This window comes from Hippocampus zosterae, chromosome 20 (assembly GCF_025434085.1).
Source record: "Hippocampus zosterae strain Florida chromosome 20, ASM2543408v3, whole genome shotgun sequence".
NCBI lineage: Eukaryota > Metazoa > Chordata > Actinopteri > Syngnathiformes > Syngnathidae > Hippocampus > Hippocampus zosterae.
The window spans coordinates 726,478-740,809 of NC_067470.1; the positions used below are offsets into that span (position 1 = coordinate 726,478).

Genomic DNA, 14,332 nt, shown 5'->3' on the forward strand with positions numbered 1-14,332 from the left:
ATTCTGTGACGGCACTCACGTCCAAAAAGCTTCTTTCTCTTCCGTAGCTTGCGGGCGACGCCCGAGCTCTCCCGCTCCACCGTCCAAGGCTCTGATCGCTGGCCTGCAGGAGGCGCCGCTCCGGTTGCGCGGTCCAAGCCCTCCAGGTCACCGATCACCTTCAGGAAAGCGAACGCGCACACCAAAGCGGCAATCAAACGGGGGACGGAGTAATTACAAAAAAAAAAAAAAGAACGGCGGGTGCAGAATTGATGTGCTTTGTCAATTATTGAGGCTGCGAGGGTGTTTTTCAAAAGGTTAACCTCTCGGTATTCCCCGCATGATAAATGAGGTCAATATTGGTCGGGCGGAGACCCAAGTGGATCGCCACTTGTGCGGCGGCGGCGACAAAGGGAGGATGCTTCGTGGCACATTTCACGCCTTGTCACTTATTCATTCGTCCTTCTGGCGCTTCTTACTCATCATCCTCTCGGCGTGTGTCATCGCATCACTTTGGACAAGTCGACGCGAGAACGGTTTGGCCGCTTCACCGTTAAACACCCCGAACCAATTTCCAGCTCATCATCCAGCATGTACAGAAAAATCCGCAGGAGCAGACGTCGGCCCTTCTGAGATCGACAAAGAAAATTCAGACGGAAGCACGCACGCCGCATAATGCAACAAAGCAATGGCGGTCGAAAACGGCAGCGTGCAGAAAACTGCACCCCCCCCCTCTACGAAAGTGTTTGGGCACATCACCCGGAAAGAAGGAGAGAAAAAGCGCTGCGGAAATTGCCATCTTTATTTATCCTTGTCAGCGGAGATGCTCCTCATCAGCATTTTTTTTTTGTTTTGCAGCGCCATAAATAATTTGCGGGCAGAGGCAATAGTCAAGCTGGCGTAGCCTTAGTTGCGCATCTTTAATTGAAGTTTCCCAGAAGCCCAGCCAGTTTTTTTTTGCATATGCCGCCGCCTTCCATATGGAGCGAGGAGACAACAACGCCGGCACAGTTGTCCGTCGACACTTAAGCGCTAGCCCGCGAGGAAAAAGAGCAACGCGGGGGGACGTAAACACACTGTGCTTTTAGGAGAGAAGATAATGACTTTGCCTGCGTTAATTTCTTCATCAGCCATCTTGTTTCTGCAGACAGAGCGCTTACGAGGCCTTCGGTGAAGGCCTCGCGTTACGCCGGGTGCGGTCGCCTGCGCTTTTTGCGAGGCGGCATCTGCGGAACATCTGTTTTATAGGTCGTGAGTGTTTGCAAAGCTACACCTCACTTTACCTTTTCTTTTTTTGCGTGCGAGCACACGGCTGGCGACGTTTTGTACGGTTGTGATTCCGCCACGCAGTTCCAGCTGAGTGGCTGATATCACAAACGCGCGCCCGGGGCCGTATGCAGAGGGAGAGCATTTGAGGGATCATTAATATGAACTTTCTTTGAGCGCGATGCATATCATAGAGAGCTCATTATTTGGGCGTCGGAGCACCTTATTTGCGGCGGGAATCTCTCGACGGAGCGCGTGAGAAAAGGCTTCAATCAACATACAGTAACCGGCGCAATAATGGCCGTCTCAACAATTGCAACATTTCATTTTGCACGGCCGCTTTTCGTTTTCTGGTGTTTGGGCAAACAGGACACACCTGACTGTTGGGCGCCTTCCAAACAGCGTCTCACAATGTCCACAGCTCAGGGCCATTCTTGCGGGACTTTAATTGTGAAGGTGTTCGTTTAGACAAATTCAGCCTGTAAATGTGTGAGTAATATGCAAAGCCGCCGGCCCCCCGGAGCCGCGGTCATGTTATTCTAAGGGAGGAGCTGCTCCTCCGGGGCACCGGCGTCCAGGACACTGCCTATGAAAACAGAGCACTTTAAAGGAAATGAGCCATCCGTCAATATTGCCTCAGTAAATGGAAGCAGCCTTCTTCGGGAGCACAATTACCCTCGCTAACGAGAGTGGAGTCACGCCATTACATATTTAAATGGGGTTAAATATTTGTATCACTGTCGATCTCGGAGGGCAGGTTTGGCCAAAGATTTTGACAACGGAAAAAAAAAAAAAAAACACCTCGCATTTTCTCTGCTGTGGAGGACGCAACGGGAAAAGATCACTTGCAGACATGCGGACTCTCTTTGCATTTGGTGAAGCAGCAACTGGTTATCATTGGGCCATTGTCAATTTTTAGGTGGGAACCGATTCAATAGAAAGACGGGATTTTGTAGAAAGATGGTAGATACTCTATATATATTCATTCATTCATTCATCTTCCGAGCCGCTTGATCCTCACTAGGGTCGCGGGGGGTGCTGGAGCCTATCCCAGCTGTCTTCGGGCAGCAGGCGGGGGACACCCTGAATCGGTTGCCAGCCAATCGCAGGGCACACAGAGACGAACAACCATTCACGCTCACACTCACACCTAGGGACAATTTAGAGTGTTCAATCAGCCTACCACGCATGTTTTTGGAATGTGGGAGGAAACCGGAGCACCCGGAGAAAACCCACGCAGGGGAGAACATGCAAACTCCACACAGGGAGGCCGGAGCTGGAATCGAACCCGGTACCTCTGCACTGTGAAGCCGACGTGCTAACCACTGGACTACCGGGCCGCCCTCTATATATTTTTTTTTTACTTTATTTTTTTTTTTTTGCAATGCATGTCGGATTTTAGTTTGGGTCTTGGGACAGAACCAAATCTCAATTTTCCTTCTGGATGTATGCCCACAATCTCCATGTTTTCTATTTTCTGCTGTGTTTTGCTTTTATTGCTCTTTATGTGGGAAGAGCCATCGCCGTACATCTGGACAGCGCCGTGTCGCGTGCGTATCTGAATGCCAGAGCATAAAATGCCAATAAAAATCAGCGCACGTGTGCCCGGAATGCCCTTTGGTGATTGCAGGTTGCTCGCACATACATAAAGGCGGCCCACGCTTGGCGCGAGTTCTGATGTGGGTCTGCGGGCTCGGGCCCGGTGCGCCGCGGAGAGAGCGAGCGAGCGAGCCAACGTTGAACGTTTTCACTCCCCATTAGTCAAATCGTGACGGAGGACTATTAGGACGTTACGGAGCCTCCGAGCTAATTGTTAGCGTGGATGTATAGTTGCCACCTCCCGCCGTTCCTCTGACAGTCAAACTTCCAAATATTAATCTAGTGGAGATGATGCAGGTTGCTCTCAGGGGGGACTGACGGGAATGATTGAAGAAAGGAATAAATGCAGCACTTGTCAGGTAGCGCTAATGAAGCAATGTTTCACACGGCGCCGTCTTGTCAAAAGTCAGGATGAAAGAGGTTGGCAATGTAATTAAATTCCCAGAGCGACCCCCCCCACCTCCCCCCCCTCTGTCGAGTCAGTTGGGCCGGCGTTGTTGTCAAGCCTTCGTCTCGATTGCTATTTGCTAAGCGGTGACTACAACTGATCTTTCCAACCGAGTCGGGATTTGTTTCTGGGGGCAAATCTTTTCTCTTCTATTTGAGAAGGAAACGACATTTTACATTTCTTTTTGCCCAAGGAAAACATTTGGGATTCGAGTTCTGCAGGTTTGCCACTCGCTCTCTTGCCCGCTCCCGATTTTGAGTCCGCGACTCACCGACCTCCCTCCCTGCATGTGAGGGTCGGCTGTGCATCCCACCCACCTTTCCTCATCTTGCCTTAAGCCCCCCCAAAATGACCAGCAGGCACCCGTGGCGGGGCAGAACGTTCGACCTTATGCAAAATCCGAAATGCCGTACCTCAACGATGGCCCCGTCCGGCCGGCGGAGGAAATGGCGGTATCTTTGCTTGAGCCCGCTGACGTAGAGCGTGTGGATGGCCACGTGGGTGCTGGTCTCTCCCAGTGGCAAGGGGGAGGGCTCCCGATGCCGCTCGTCCGCGGGGGTTGCCCCAGCGCCGGACGGTTTCTTTGCTGTCCACGTATGCTCATAGACTGCCACCTAGTCTCTCGCACACACACACACACAAAATCAGGTTTCTGATCGCATTCGGTCTACTCCCCCCCCCGACAGACCAGAATACAACACAAACGTGTGATCTGTTGCGTTAAAAATGGGAGAATCATTTGCAGTCAAACCAACAAACGCAAAGACAAAACAGCAATCTGCGCGAGATCAACCGATCGATAGCAGGCGTGTCCGGACTTTTTCCGCCGAGGGCCGCTTGAAATGTTCTTCAATTTGAATTCATATCAGTCGAGCTAGCGAGGACATCTTCTTGTTACTTTGCAACACGCTTAGTGGTCAGAAAACACCGAAACTGCTCGTTCAACGTCGGGGTTTCATTGAGTGGCGTATCCGTGTCGGCCGGCACCTCCGAACACAAATGAGCTAAAGCAAATACAACTCAAGGCACTTTGCAGAGAAAACAGTGAGGCCCGTTCCCTCACTTTTAAGTAATTGGAGCCGCCGCAGAAGCTGCAAAGTGGGCCGTCTCGCCGTTAGAAAGGATGTCATTGTCAAAATGTCGCGTGCGTACGGGGGGGGGGGGGGGTGCTGTGCCTCAACCCCAGATTCCGAAATGGAATGAATGCATATTTCTCAGTCCAACTTTGGTTTAAATGCACCCGTTTGGGCGTGCCGGATTCCGCTGTGCTGTGCCGGATTCCGCCTTAATCGAAAAGCCTTTTTTTTTTTTTTAAAGCCCCCTGCGAATGAGCAGTCAAAATCCAGTTGACGAGGCCAAAAAAAAAGCTCGAGAAGATTTTGCACGCCGGCCTTGGGTGGCGCCCTTGCACGCAACGCGCGCAGAGCCGCCCGACCGGTCTGGTTTTGTTCCGCCGGTGCCCGCCTGGCTTCTTGCTTTTCTAACGAGAGTCGGTCGGAGTGCTCTTTGCACCGCGCCATTGTTCCATTTGCCGGCACTAAGTGAGTGATTTAAGGTTCGGTGCCTGCGTGGAGCAGGCGGGCCGGCCAGCTGCGGTTCGAGCAGATAGCGTTCAAGTGAGCTAACCTAATTCCCGGCCAATCAAGTCGGGATTTATTGTCGGGGTCTGCGTTTAGAATCTGATAGAGTCCGCATCAGTCCCTTGACCGGCATCACGAGAGACAGACCTGATGCGTTTTGGCGGAGGACTATTGATGGCGACGGCTATTTTCCAGCAGGGACATCCATTTCAGGATTTGGAGACATTACGGCAAAGGGTGAGCGGGCGAGGGGGGGTTTGGGGGGGCAGACCTGCCTCGCAAGCCTTTCTCAGGAGGAAATGGGATTTGCGGCCGAATACGGACACAAAAAAGGACGTTTTCAGGCGTGCCTTTCCACTTCAAGCTGGATGGTGTTGCTCGGCAAAGCTGGTGGAGGGGGGTGCGCGCCACACAGAGGCTATCCGAGCTCCGAAGGGTCACGCTTTGCGTCGACAAGTTCCTACTGGAAATAAAATGTCTCCTTCACTTGTCTGCCTCGTGAGCCAAGTGTCAGCCTGTCTCGAAACGGGAGACACGATTGTACCGCGGCGGGGCTCGGAGGAAATGGAGAACGCTGCTAAAAGGAAGGAAAGAAAAAAAAATGGAAGTCATCCGCAACAATCGTCACGTTGTGGATATTGACCGGTCAGAAGTTGGCCGCGCCGCGCTTTGTACTTGGCCGGCAAAAAGGCATGACGCGTGTGACTTGTCCGAGACTGTTGTTTCATCTTTATCTTGGCCCTTTAGTTTGAGTGGACCGCTGTTTTTACACGTTAGCGCTCAGCCAAGCCGGTGACCTTTTCAGGAAGGCGGCCGCGTAGCATTTGCAGTCATTTCTCATACGGGGGCGGGGGGGCTCTCTCGGGCCCGGACTGCGCGGATGCTGCGCTTCCTGCCCTCGCCTGCCCGTTGTTGCCTCGGGCCATCGGGGCCCAAAGCGCTGTCCGCTCCCAGAAAAAAAAAAAGGAAGCCACTTGAATGTGACATGCACATGCAGGCGTGCAAAAAGCGTCTGACTGCCAGTGTACCGCTGGCCCTCCACAAAGAGCGCAGGATTCGGATGAACCCCGCCTCGGATTTCTGCACACGCAGTCGAGCGCGTGAACAATCACATGGAGCGAAGGGAGCCGCCGTACCCGCGTGAGCCGAACCTTGACCCCCCGCCCCCTGCGCCAGCCACCTTGGCGCTCGGCGTGTTTCGGGTGGCCCGGTGCCCCGTTTGCTGCTGCGCTGGGTTCCTATTTCAGCCCCCCTAACCTATTCAAGAGAGTCGAATGGCATCTTGCTTTTTTTTTTCCATCCCGGCGACCGCGTCGACGTTGCGAAGCACCTTGGGCGTCCCCCCCCCCCAATTGCCTGCCAGTCATCTATTACCTCGACACACCAAGACAAACGACACGAAGGAGCGCGAGCGTTGATGCAATCAGGTTGGGAAAACATCTCCGGGGTCGGCCGACAGACGTCTTCTTAGCCTTTTGCGCTTTTCTATTTAATCTGTCCTCTCCGCTCCTTCAATTATCCCAATGTCAGCAGCAGTGGGAAACTTTGCACTTGGATGAATTAGCAGCAAACGAGGTTCGCGGGGGGGGGGGGGGGGGGGGCTCAGCCTCTGCCGCACTCTGTCACTGCCATCGCTGTGGCTCCGACAAAGCGGTTTTCGAGACCCGGGAAAGTATTTCAGACACCTCTCTTCTATCTACAGGGGGGTGGGGGGGGGGGGGGCACTACTACACTGACGGCTCTCCCAATGTATTTGTTCCAGCCTCTCCTTTCTCAAGTGCACTTTGCAACAGTTGTGCAAAAGCCAAAACAGATTGCGCCGTCTTCTTGGCCCAGACTAGATTACTCCAAGAATATCGTTTTTCGGCGACATTGTTGCATGGCTTGGTATATTTAAAAAAAAAAGAAAAAAAAAAGAGTACAGTCGACACAGTGTTGCATGTTTTTCCCTTTCCCTCATCCCTCCTTTCTCCCAGCCAGCTAATGAAGGCCTCGTGGCCTACTCTTATTAAAATTTCGCCCTTGCCTGCGATATTAATTGGCTCGGTAATAAGCGATGCAGCGGATTCATTATTTAATTGCAGGGGCACATTTGGAATACAGTTTCGGAAATGTATTTTTAATGAAAAACACTACATCCTGACCTAATCATATCAACCTTATTCGATCTCATTAGGGATGCAAAAAAAAAAATCATTAGAGTTGCAAAATATTAGTTTCAACTCTTGTCGGGCTGCTCCTTCGCTTGCCTTCATGAATTTTCACGTTGATATCTCTATATATTTTTCCCCTTGATGTGATGAATAGTTAATGAGGGGAAATGACACGAGGAATTGCGCGTGGGCAAATTAGGCTCCAGATAGCAAAGTGACCCTGGATGGAGACTCGCTCTCACTAATTCTAAAATAATGACACATCAGCCCGTCTTATTTGGATGAAAAATAACAGCCAGGCGCAAAGCGTAATGAGCGCCAATTAAGTGACGTCAGCTGTTAAGTCAAACGAGTAGTTGGAGCTTTGATTGATTGATTGATTTGGTTTTGATAGTGTCAAGGTTCAATGATAATAGTGGAAAAACAGGGAGCTATCAAGTCATTACATTTTGAATCCCCCGCGTGTCAAAAAAGCCCGGTCATACCCGTGTAGCAAATTCGCAGGCGTCATCAACGCATGTCGATTTAGCCGTCGCATTTTTGGGAAAAATGTCTTTGCGGGAGGTGCTTTCCGCAGACCAATCGGGCCGCTTCCGAGCTGGCTTTCTGTTTTGGTAATTATCCTGCGCTAATTAGAATGAAGCTAAATACCTCCGAGATAAGTTCGCCATTTCCTGAAATGTAACTAAAGAACATTGGAATGATATTGAAGAAGTCAATTCTCGACGTCGTTTTGGAGCACGAGTTGAATTTGCGTGCCGGGCCGCATGCGCATACCTTGCGCCTCTCGCCGTGAAAGCCCCTCCATTGCTCGGCCTTCTTGACGATGTAGCTCAGCTCCTGATTGGACAGCTCCAAGTCCCCAGGTAGGAAGTAAGCTCCCTCCTTGGCGGTGAGCCTCTGGAAGATGTCCAGCATGCGGCCATTGTTGTGAAATCTAAGGGGCGGGGGGGGGTCGGAAAAGGAGTAAAAAAAAATAAAATAAAATACCTGAGCAAAGCTGTGAATGTACTCCACGTGCGCAGGCGCATCGCCTGTCACAATGGCTCCGTTTAGAAATCAATGAGAGAAAAAAAAAGACAAATATAGATCAGAATGGCTGAAAAAAAAATGGAAGTGCAAATGGAATCAAATATGTTGCCCTTGGACTAGGAACCACTTTGTTCTCACACCGACTCCGGCATTGTCAGTGTGTGTGTGTGTGTGTGTGTGTAATGATGGTGGGTGCGCGCGATGCGTCTGGTCGTGTGTGTGGGAGTCCAATCCTGCCAGATTGCCGCTTGCAGATGAGTTTGGAGAGCCCGGCCTGAGTCACAAGGAAAGACTCGAGACCAAAGCGGACAGCGTATTGATCCGGAGATGCTTATCACAAAAAAGCGCAACGATTTCTTTGAGCCGCATATGGATGCAGCCGGCCGGCCTTGAAAAGGAATCGCCATGTCTGTAAGACTTAAAAAAAATAAAATAAAAAATAGTGCATTGGCTGACCATCAAAACAAGGCGACCTTGCGCCCTTCCGCAGAAATTGCAGTCTGTCAGAGGGTAATCAGCTCTCAAATAAAACCCGCATCAAGGAAGCGAGGATTTATGCACCAAAGTGCTGCGACGCTTTCAAGCCAGCATCATCCCCTGCCCCTCTTGGGACGCGCATGTTTGGACTCCCCCGACCTCGCGCACAACAACGCCGTCCGTCTCGTTTCATTCCCCACTCCAACGCGGCTTCTCATTCATTGACGCCATCTCTCGCCAACCAATAGTCCGTATCTTTTCATCATCCTTTTCAAACCGCATTTGACTTCTTTGCTGCCGTTAAAGGCTGTGAGTGTGTGCAGGCGCGTCATTAGTGGGCGGGCTTATCACAGACGGAGGGTTACATCTTCACGCTGGATCCAGACACCTCCCAACTTTTGCATTAGAAACACTTTCAATGGTGGCTATGAAAAAGGCGGCTGTGTGGTGCGCGCATGTGTGTGTGTGTGTGTGTGTGTGTGCCGTTGCGTTTGTGTCAACTCAAAGTGCTGATTTGTGCGGTCCATGCAAACCTGCAGAAGTAATTCCAGTCGACTGTGAAATCAAAAGGCATCAAGATCAAGATTAGTTGCATTTTGCTGTAGTTGTTGTTGTTGTTGTTGTTGTTGGGTTTTTTGTTGAGTTTTTTCCCGAGCTTTTCGGAATTAGGACCCGGGCGCACACGGTGGAAGAAAGACTTCTTGCTGAAACTCGAGTGTGCTGGTGAGAACCAGGCCAGAGTGTTGCAAAGCAAAGGTATTGGTCTTCATTATTAGATTGCCATCAAGCTCCCGTGTTGAGCCGCGAGCCTCACCTGAGCAGATAAACGCCAAGGACGGTGAGCGACAGCAGAAAGATGACTGCGTAAAGGAAGACGGTGACGGCCACCCCGGCCGCACCCGATCGCTCCACTCTTTGGAAGTGCCAGAATAGCTTGGCGGCGTCCCCCACCGGTCTGTCCGGCTCGTAGGATAGATGCTGCCGCCACAAACGTGAGGTTACGGCCATGGGTGGGTGGATGGGATGGGATGGGATGGGTGGATGGGTGGATGGGTGGATGGGTGGATGGGTGGATGGATGGATGGGTGGGTGGGTGGTTGGGTGGGTGGGTGGGTGGGTGGATGGATGGATGGATGGATGGATGGATGGATGGATGGATGGATGGATGGATGGATGGATGGATGGATAGATGGATAGATGGATAGATGGATAGATAGATAGATAGATAGGAGCAAAAAAACATTTCTTCTATGGTTTCAATTTAACATACAATTCATTTGCAATTATTATGGTAATCACACACACGGTTTTTTTTCCACATCCTCAACTCTCTATCCCCCCCCCACCCCCCACTGTAATCTAAAGTCACTTTGCTAAAATAAAGTGAACTCCTATTTAAAGCGCACAAGTGTCCAAGTGATTTTTAAGTGACTTACCCCGAGGACGGCGTCCACAGCAAGGACTGCCAGGGGGTGCAGGACTGTCCACACTCCCTGAGCCATGATCAACTTTGACGTGAAGGAAGGGAGTGAGCCAAATAGCCGTTGACAGCCACATCTGATCAGAACCAGCAGGAACGTGACTGCGTTCAAGGTCAGGGGACCCACCACCACCATGACCAGCTCCTCGCGGGTGTGAAGCAAAGAACTCTGGTACACCAGGTCCACCGTGTAAGCGTGGAATCGGAATCTGGTGAGAGGCAGAGGGGGGAGGGGGGGGATTGATGTGTATGCGTCAATATGCATGTGGCAGATTTAGGATGTTGCGCCACTGTCACTATTCGCACAAGATCAGATTATTTGCAATCATTTTGAATTGTATTTGATGACATGAAGATCATCTGCTGGATTGCTTTGCAGCGCATGAATCAAGCCAACATGAAGAAAGAGGAAGTGGGGGGAAAAGCATCACATGCTGCAAAACTTGTTTTTTTTCTCGTTTTCCGCTTCCAAGAGAGTACACGCCAGATCGACTCTCCATTTACAAGAAAGCCTCATGAGCTCCTTAATCTTCCCATCAGTCAGGAGACGGCAAAGCAGCGGCAACGCGGGACACCTCGGCTTTCTGCTCATTAAGTCCCACCTGATTCTGCCTATTCGCCATTCTGTTCATTAATCTCAACGAAGAGCTCCATTGGAGTTTCATACGCGGCAAAACTACCCATGCGGGATTGGAACTTTCTTCTGGTCTGGCTGTTCTAGTCCAGCCCTTGAAAATGGTGGTCTTTGCTTTGGGCAGCATTTTCGGATGCATCCACTGTGGTGCTTCAACAGGATACACAAGAACGTGGCACAAAAGCAACTGTGCATTTTCTGTTGTCTGCGCGTGCATGCATATCAATAGTCGGTCGCCCCTCCCATCCTGATAGCTATGTGTGTGTGCGTGTGTGTGTGTGTATCAAAGGAACTGAACTCACTTGTTGACAGGAACTGCAATGGCCTGGAGGTAGAGCCACTGGCTGCAGTAATGCAGGTAGAGCCTCACAAACCACATCAAAGCCAGCAGCAGCATAATGAGGCTGAGCTGCAAAGCGCAGACCCGCCGGCAACCACATGGTTGTTGTTGGTGGCGGCGGCGGCGGTGGTGGTGGAGCTGTTGCCGCAGCAACGCAAGGCCCAGCTCGGATGGCAGCATGCGAAGGACCAAGTGGCCTGGCTTCAACAGCTGAGCAGAAGGCACCGAGTTCTGGACGGGCCTGGTTTTGGACAACGCACCATTACGTTTATGCATTTCACAAGAGTGATCAACCATATATACTTACATACCTCTCTATGTATAATAATAATAAATTTAAAAAATTGTTGCCAACCTCAGCAGCCAAGAAATGAGTCCGTAGTTGCATCTCACATGACATGAATGCAGTGATGGCCAACCAGAGTGCCGCGGCACACGGCCGTGCCGTGAGAAATTAGCAGGGCTGCCGCGGGAAATGATCCAGTCGCACGTAATTTGCCCGAGAATGATCATTGATTGATTACAAAACACCGCACGTCTTTGTTCGTGTACTGAATCTACGCCAGCGCCAGTTTACCAAGTGCGAAACGATGACACGTTCTTTTCATTAGCAGGCGGAAGATGGAGCACACCTGTCGTGATCCGTGCAACGGAATCGGCTTTGTGCTCAATTAAACGGGCCCAATTTCACACTCTGTGACGACGACATCATCATTTTTTCAATACGCGTACTTTTTATGGTGTTACTGTATGCACTTTGATTTTTTTTTTCCATGTAAACGTGCCTCGGCTCAGTCAAGATTTTTTACTCCATGAAACTCTTTGGAATTTTCTTCCCAGGTTGTACCATTGCAAAAAAAAAAAAAAAGTTGCTCACGTACAACAAACCGCCTTTTTTTGTGTGTCTGGCATTTTCTCTGAGGTGTTGAATTGTTTCAAGTTTGTCAAGCTCCTCGCTGGATGCGCACGTGGGCAGAGGGATTCTTTGAGAAAACACTTAGCCAGCAATTTTGGGCTAATAAATATTAATAGCTTTCCTGAAACCATAACAAGCAAACATCTGTCATAAACGTTGGCCACTGGTGAGAGGAGATGAAGTGCAGCATGCAAAAAAAAAATTTTTTTTAAGTAGATTGATGCAAATATGATCTATACGTCATCTTTCAAACTTTATATACAGCGACGGTTGTTTTCAAGTGCTCGAGAAATACACTTGAGTTGAGTTGAGAATTCAACTGCCAATAAATGTCTTTCTTTTTTTAAATGGGAGCATTTCGCCCTTTAAAAAACAAAAGAAAAAAACGGCTGGATCTGCAGTGTGTGGCATTGGGCCGCCGTCTTTGCCAATTACCTCCCGTTTCTTGGGAATTCGCAGTGTTGCGTTGATGTATGTCTGCTCACTACCAAAGAGACAAGGCAATGAAAATATACATAATTTCCATCGCCAAAAACCAATTACATGATGTATAAATATATATGTAAATGCCATGTCTGTGCCTCACCAGAACGATTCGGGCTTTTATTCTCTTCAAAGCTCTTTGAATGAATGGGCCAAATGTGGGGTTTTCTCTTTGTATTTGAAGTGGAATTGGAAAGTGGATCCCCCTGGCACCCCCCCCCCCTCGCAAAATAATAGAAAAAAAAATCAGTGCGCTGTAAACACAGGCAAGATGCTCCCCTGTCAAGCGGCATGAAATGAAAGCGGCAAACTCGACCTGACGCCCATCCTCTCATATGATGAAGATATTGATGATGCATGAAAGATGCATATTTTTAGACACTCCGGTGGTGTCCTTGCGCCTCTTCCAAAGCAAACATGATTTGCAATCTGTTCTCACTGCTGTATTCAAGTCGGGGGTTTCATCTTCCCAAATGACAGCGTGCCGCTCCAAAGAGTCCAAACGGATGGCCAAAACAGCAATGCATTGGCGCAACGTGGCTCCGTTTGAATTGCCCTTCCAAGCAGGGGGGGTCCAAAGTTTTTCGGCCGAGGGTGCCCACCTCCGACATCTTTTTTTTTTTTTTTTAACTAACCTTCTGGGCCGTGTCAATGACCATTTTTAGTATATGCCGCGGGGCACTGAAAAATGGCGCCCGGGCCTTAAGTTTGGACACGCCTGCTTTAAAAGGTTGAGTGAAATCGGGGGAGGTCAGAAGCTGTTTCCTAAATATCGTGCTTTGGAGACCTGTGTGGTCCCATTTTGCAAAAAACGACTCATCCTATATGTTTTTTTTCCTTTTTGCGAGGTATGCAAATTACGGGACAATCGTTTGCGCAAGAGCTATCTCTCAGTCGGCTTTGCTTTGAGAAAAAAAATCATCAATAGAAACGGAAAAGGCAGTACGAGCGAGCGGTACTTTTTCAAGACGCTTGTGTAATGAGAACGGGCGTCGCCATGTGGGTTAGGAGACGGATTACGGCGGCATGCTCCATTTTGAATCGCAGATTTAACGCTCGCAAGTCTGCGGGGCTGCAGGGCTGAACCCAGCCAAGGTAACCCCCCTCAGAATCCTTCCGCAGAGCACCGAAAGCCTCCGGTCGAGGGCCACTTAAAAGTATCGGACTTATCCTTTCATTTGGAGGATTAAGTTATTTCCCGTCACTTTCCTATTTGGGCCACTGGCATTGTTTACCAATGCGCTCGAAGCTCCCATCTTTTCACACGTCGCCCAGGAATGGCTTGCTGTCGGGGGAAATGGAGAAGGCAAACATTGAGAGTGTGAAAATAGACTTAGAAGATTGACAGATAATGTGATTGTTCTCTTCGTGGCCTACATGCATGACTGCCATACTGATTATGGAAGTGTGATTATCTGAGGTGTCAAAGCGAGAGAGGGAGAGAGAGAGAGAGGACGGGCGATACCTTATCTTTGTTTACATCTCATCCCCTTGATTATGAATTTCTCTGGGAATTTGATGGCATTTGTCTTCCTGCTGACACCCCCAGACTTTTAGGCGATAATTAAGGACGCACCTTCACTTCATATATATATATATATATATGGGGCCTTCGACAGTATGCCACGGGGGGGCCGTGAAGCGAACTAGTGCGCGGGGCCATCGATCCAAATTGTTGCCGTTGTCATTTACGCTCATGTGCGCTGGAACAAGTTGGATTGAAGAACAGTTATCTTGATATTGTAAAGAGACGTGTCAGACGTTGGATCTACCCCCCCCCCCCTTTTATCTGCTCCTGGAACAGTTACCGCAGCGGCGCTTTACAGCCCTTTTGTTTCTTAGCACGGCCCACGGAAGGCAAGCGCAGACGCAAATAAAGGTGGAGCCTTTCCCGTTTTTGGGCCCAGACACGCATCCAAAGAAAGCCAACCTCATGCGTGTATGC

At 49.9% G+C, this 14,332-nt stretch overlaps 2 protein-coding genes across 2 annotated transcripts in view; one reads left to right on the forward strand and one right to left on the reverse strand.

Annotated features, from left to right (window-relative positions):
- Nucleotides 1-14,332, forward strand: part of zgc:101569 (uncharacterized protein LOC449822 homolog) — a 265,955-nt gene that overhangs the window by 157,144 nt on the left and 94,479 nt on the right. The gene's annotated exons all lie outside the window — the stretch shown is intronic.
- ofcc1 (orofacial cleft 1 candidate 1) overlaps nucleotides 1-14,332 on the reverse strand; it is a 28,268-nt gene that overhangs the window by 1,308 nt on the left and 12,628 nt on the right. The window contains exons 7-12 of the mRNA XM_052053990.1: nucleotides 10,951-11,229; nucleotides 9,971-10,223; nucleotides 9,349-9,512; nucleotides 7,803-7,962; nucleotides 3,706-3,906; nucleotides 20-158 (exon numbers count right to left, since the gene is read on the reverse strand). Of these exons, the coding sequence (XP_051909950.1) occupies nucleotides 20-158; nucleotides 3,706-3,906; nucleotides 7,803-7,962; nucleotides 9,349-9,512; nucleotides 9,971-10,223; nucleotides 10,951-11,229 (1,196 nt within the window). The remainder of the gene's footprint in view (nucleotides 1-19; nucleotides 159-3,705; nucleotides 3,907-7,802; nucleotides 7,963-9,348; nucleotides 9,513-9,970; nucleotides 10,224-10,950; nucleotides 11,230-14,332) is intronic.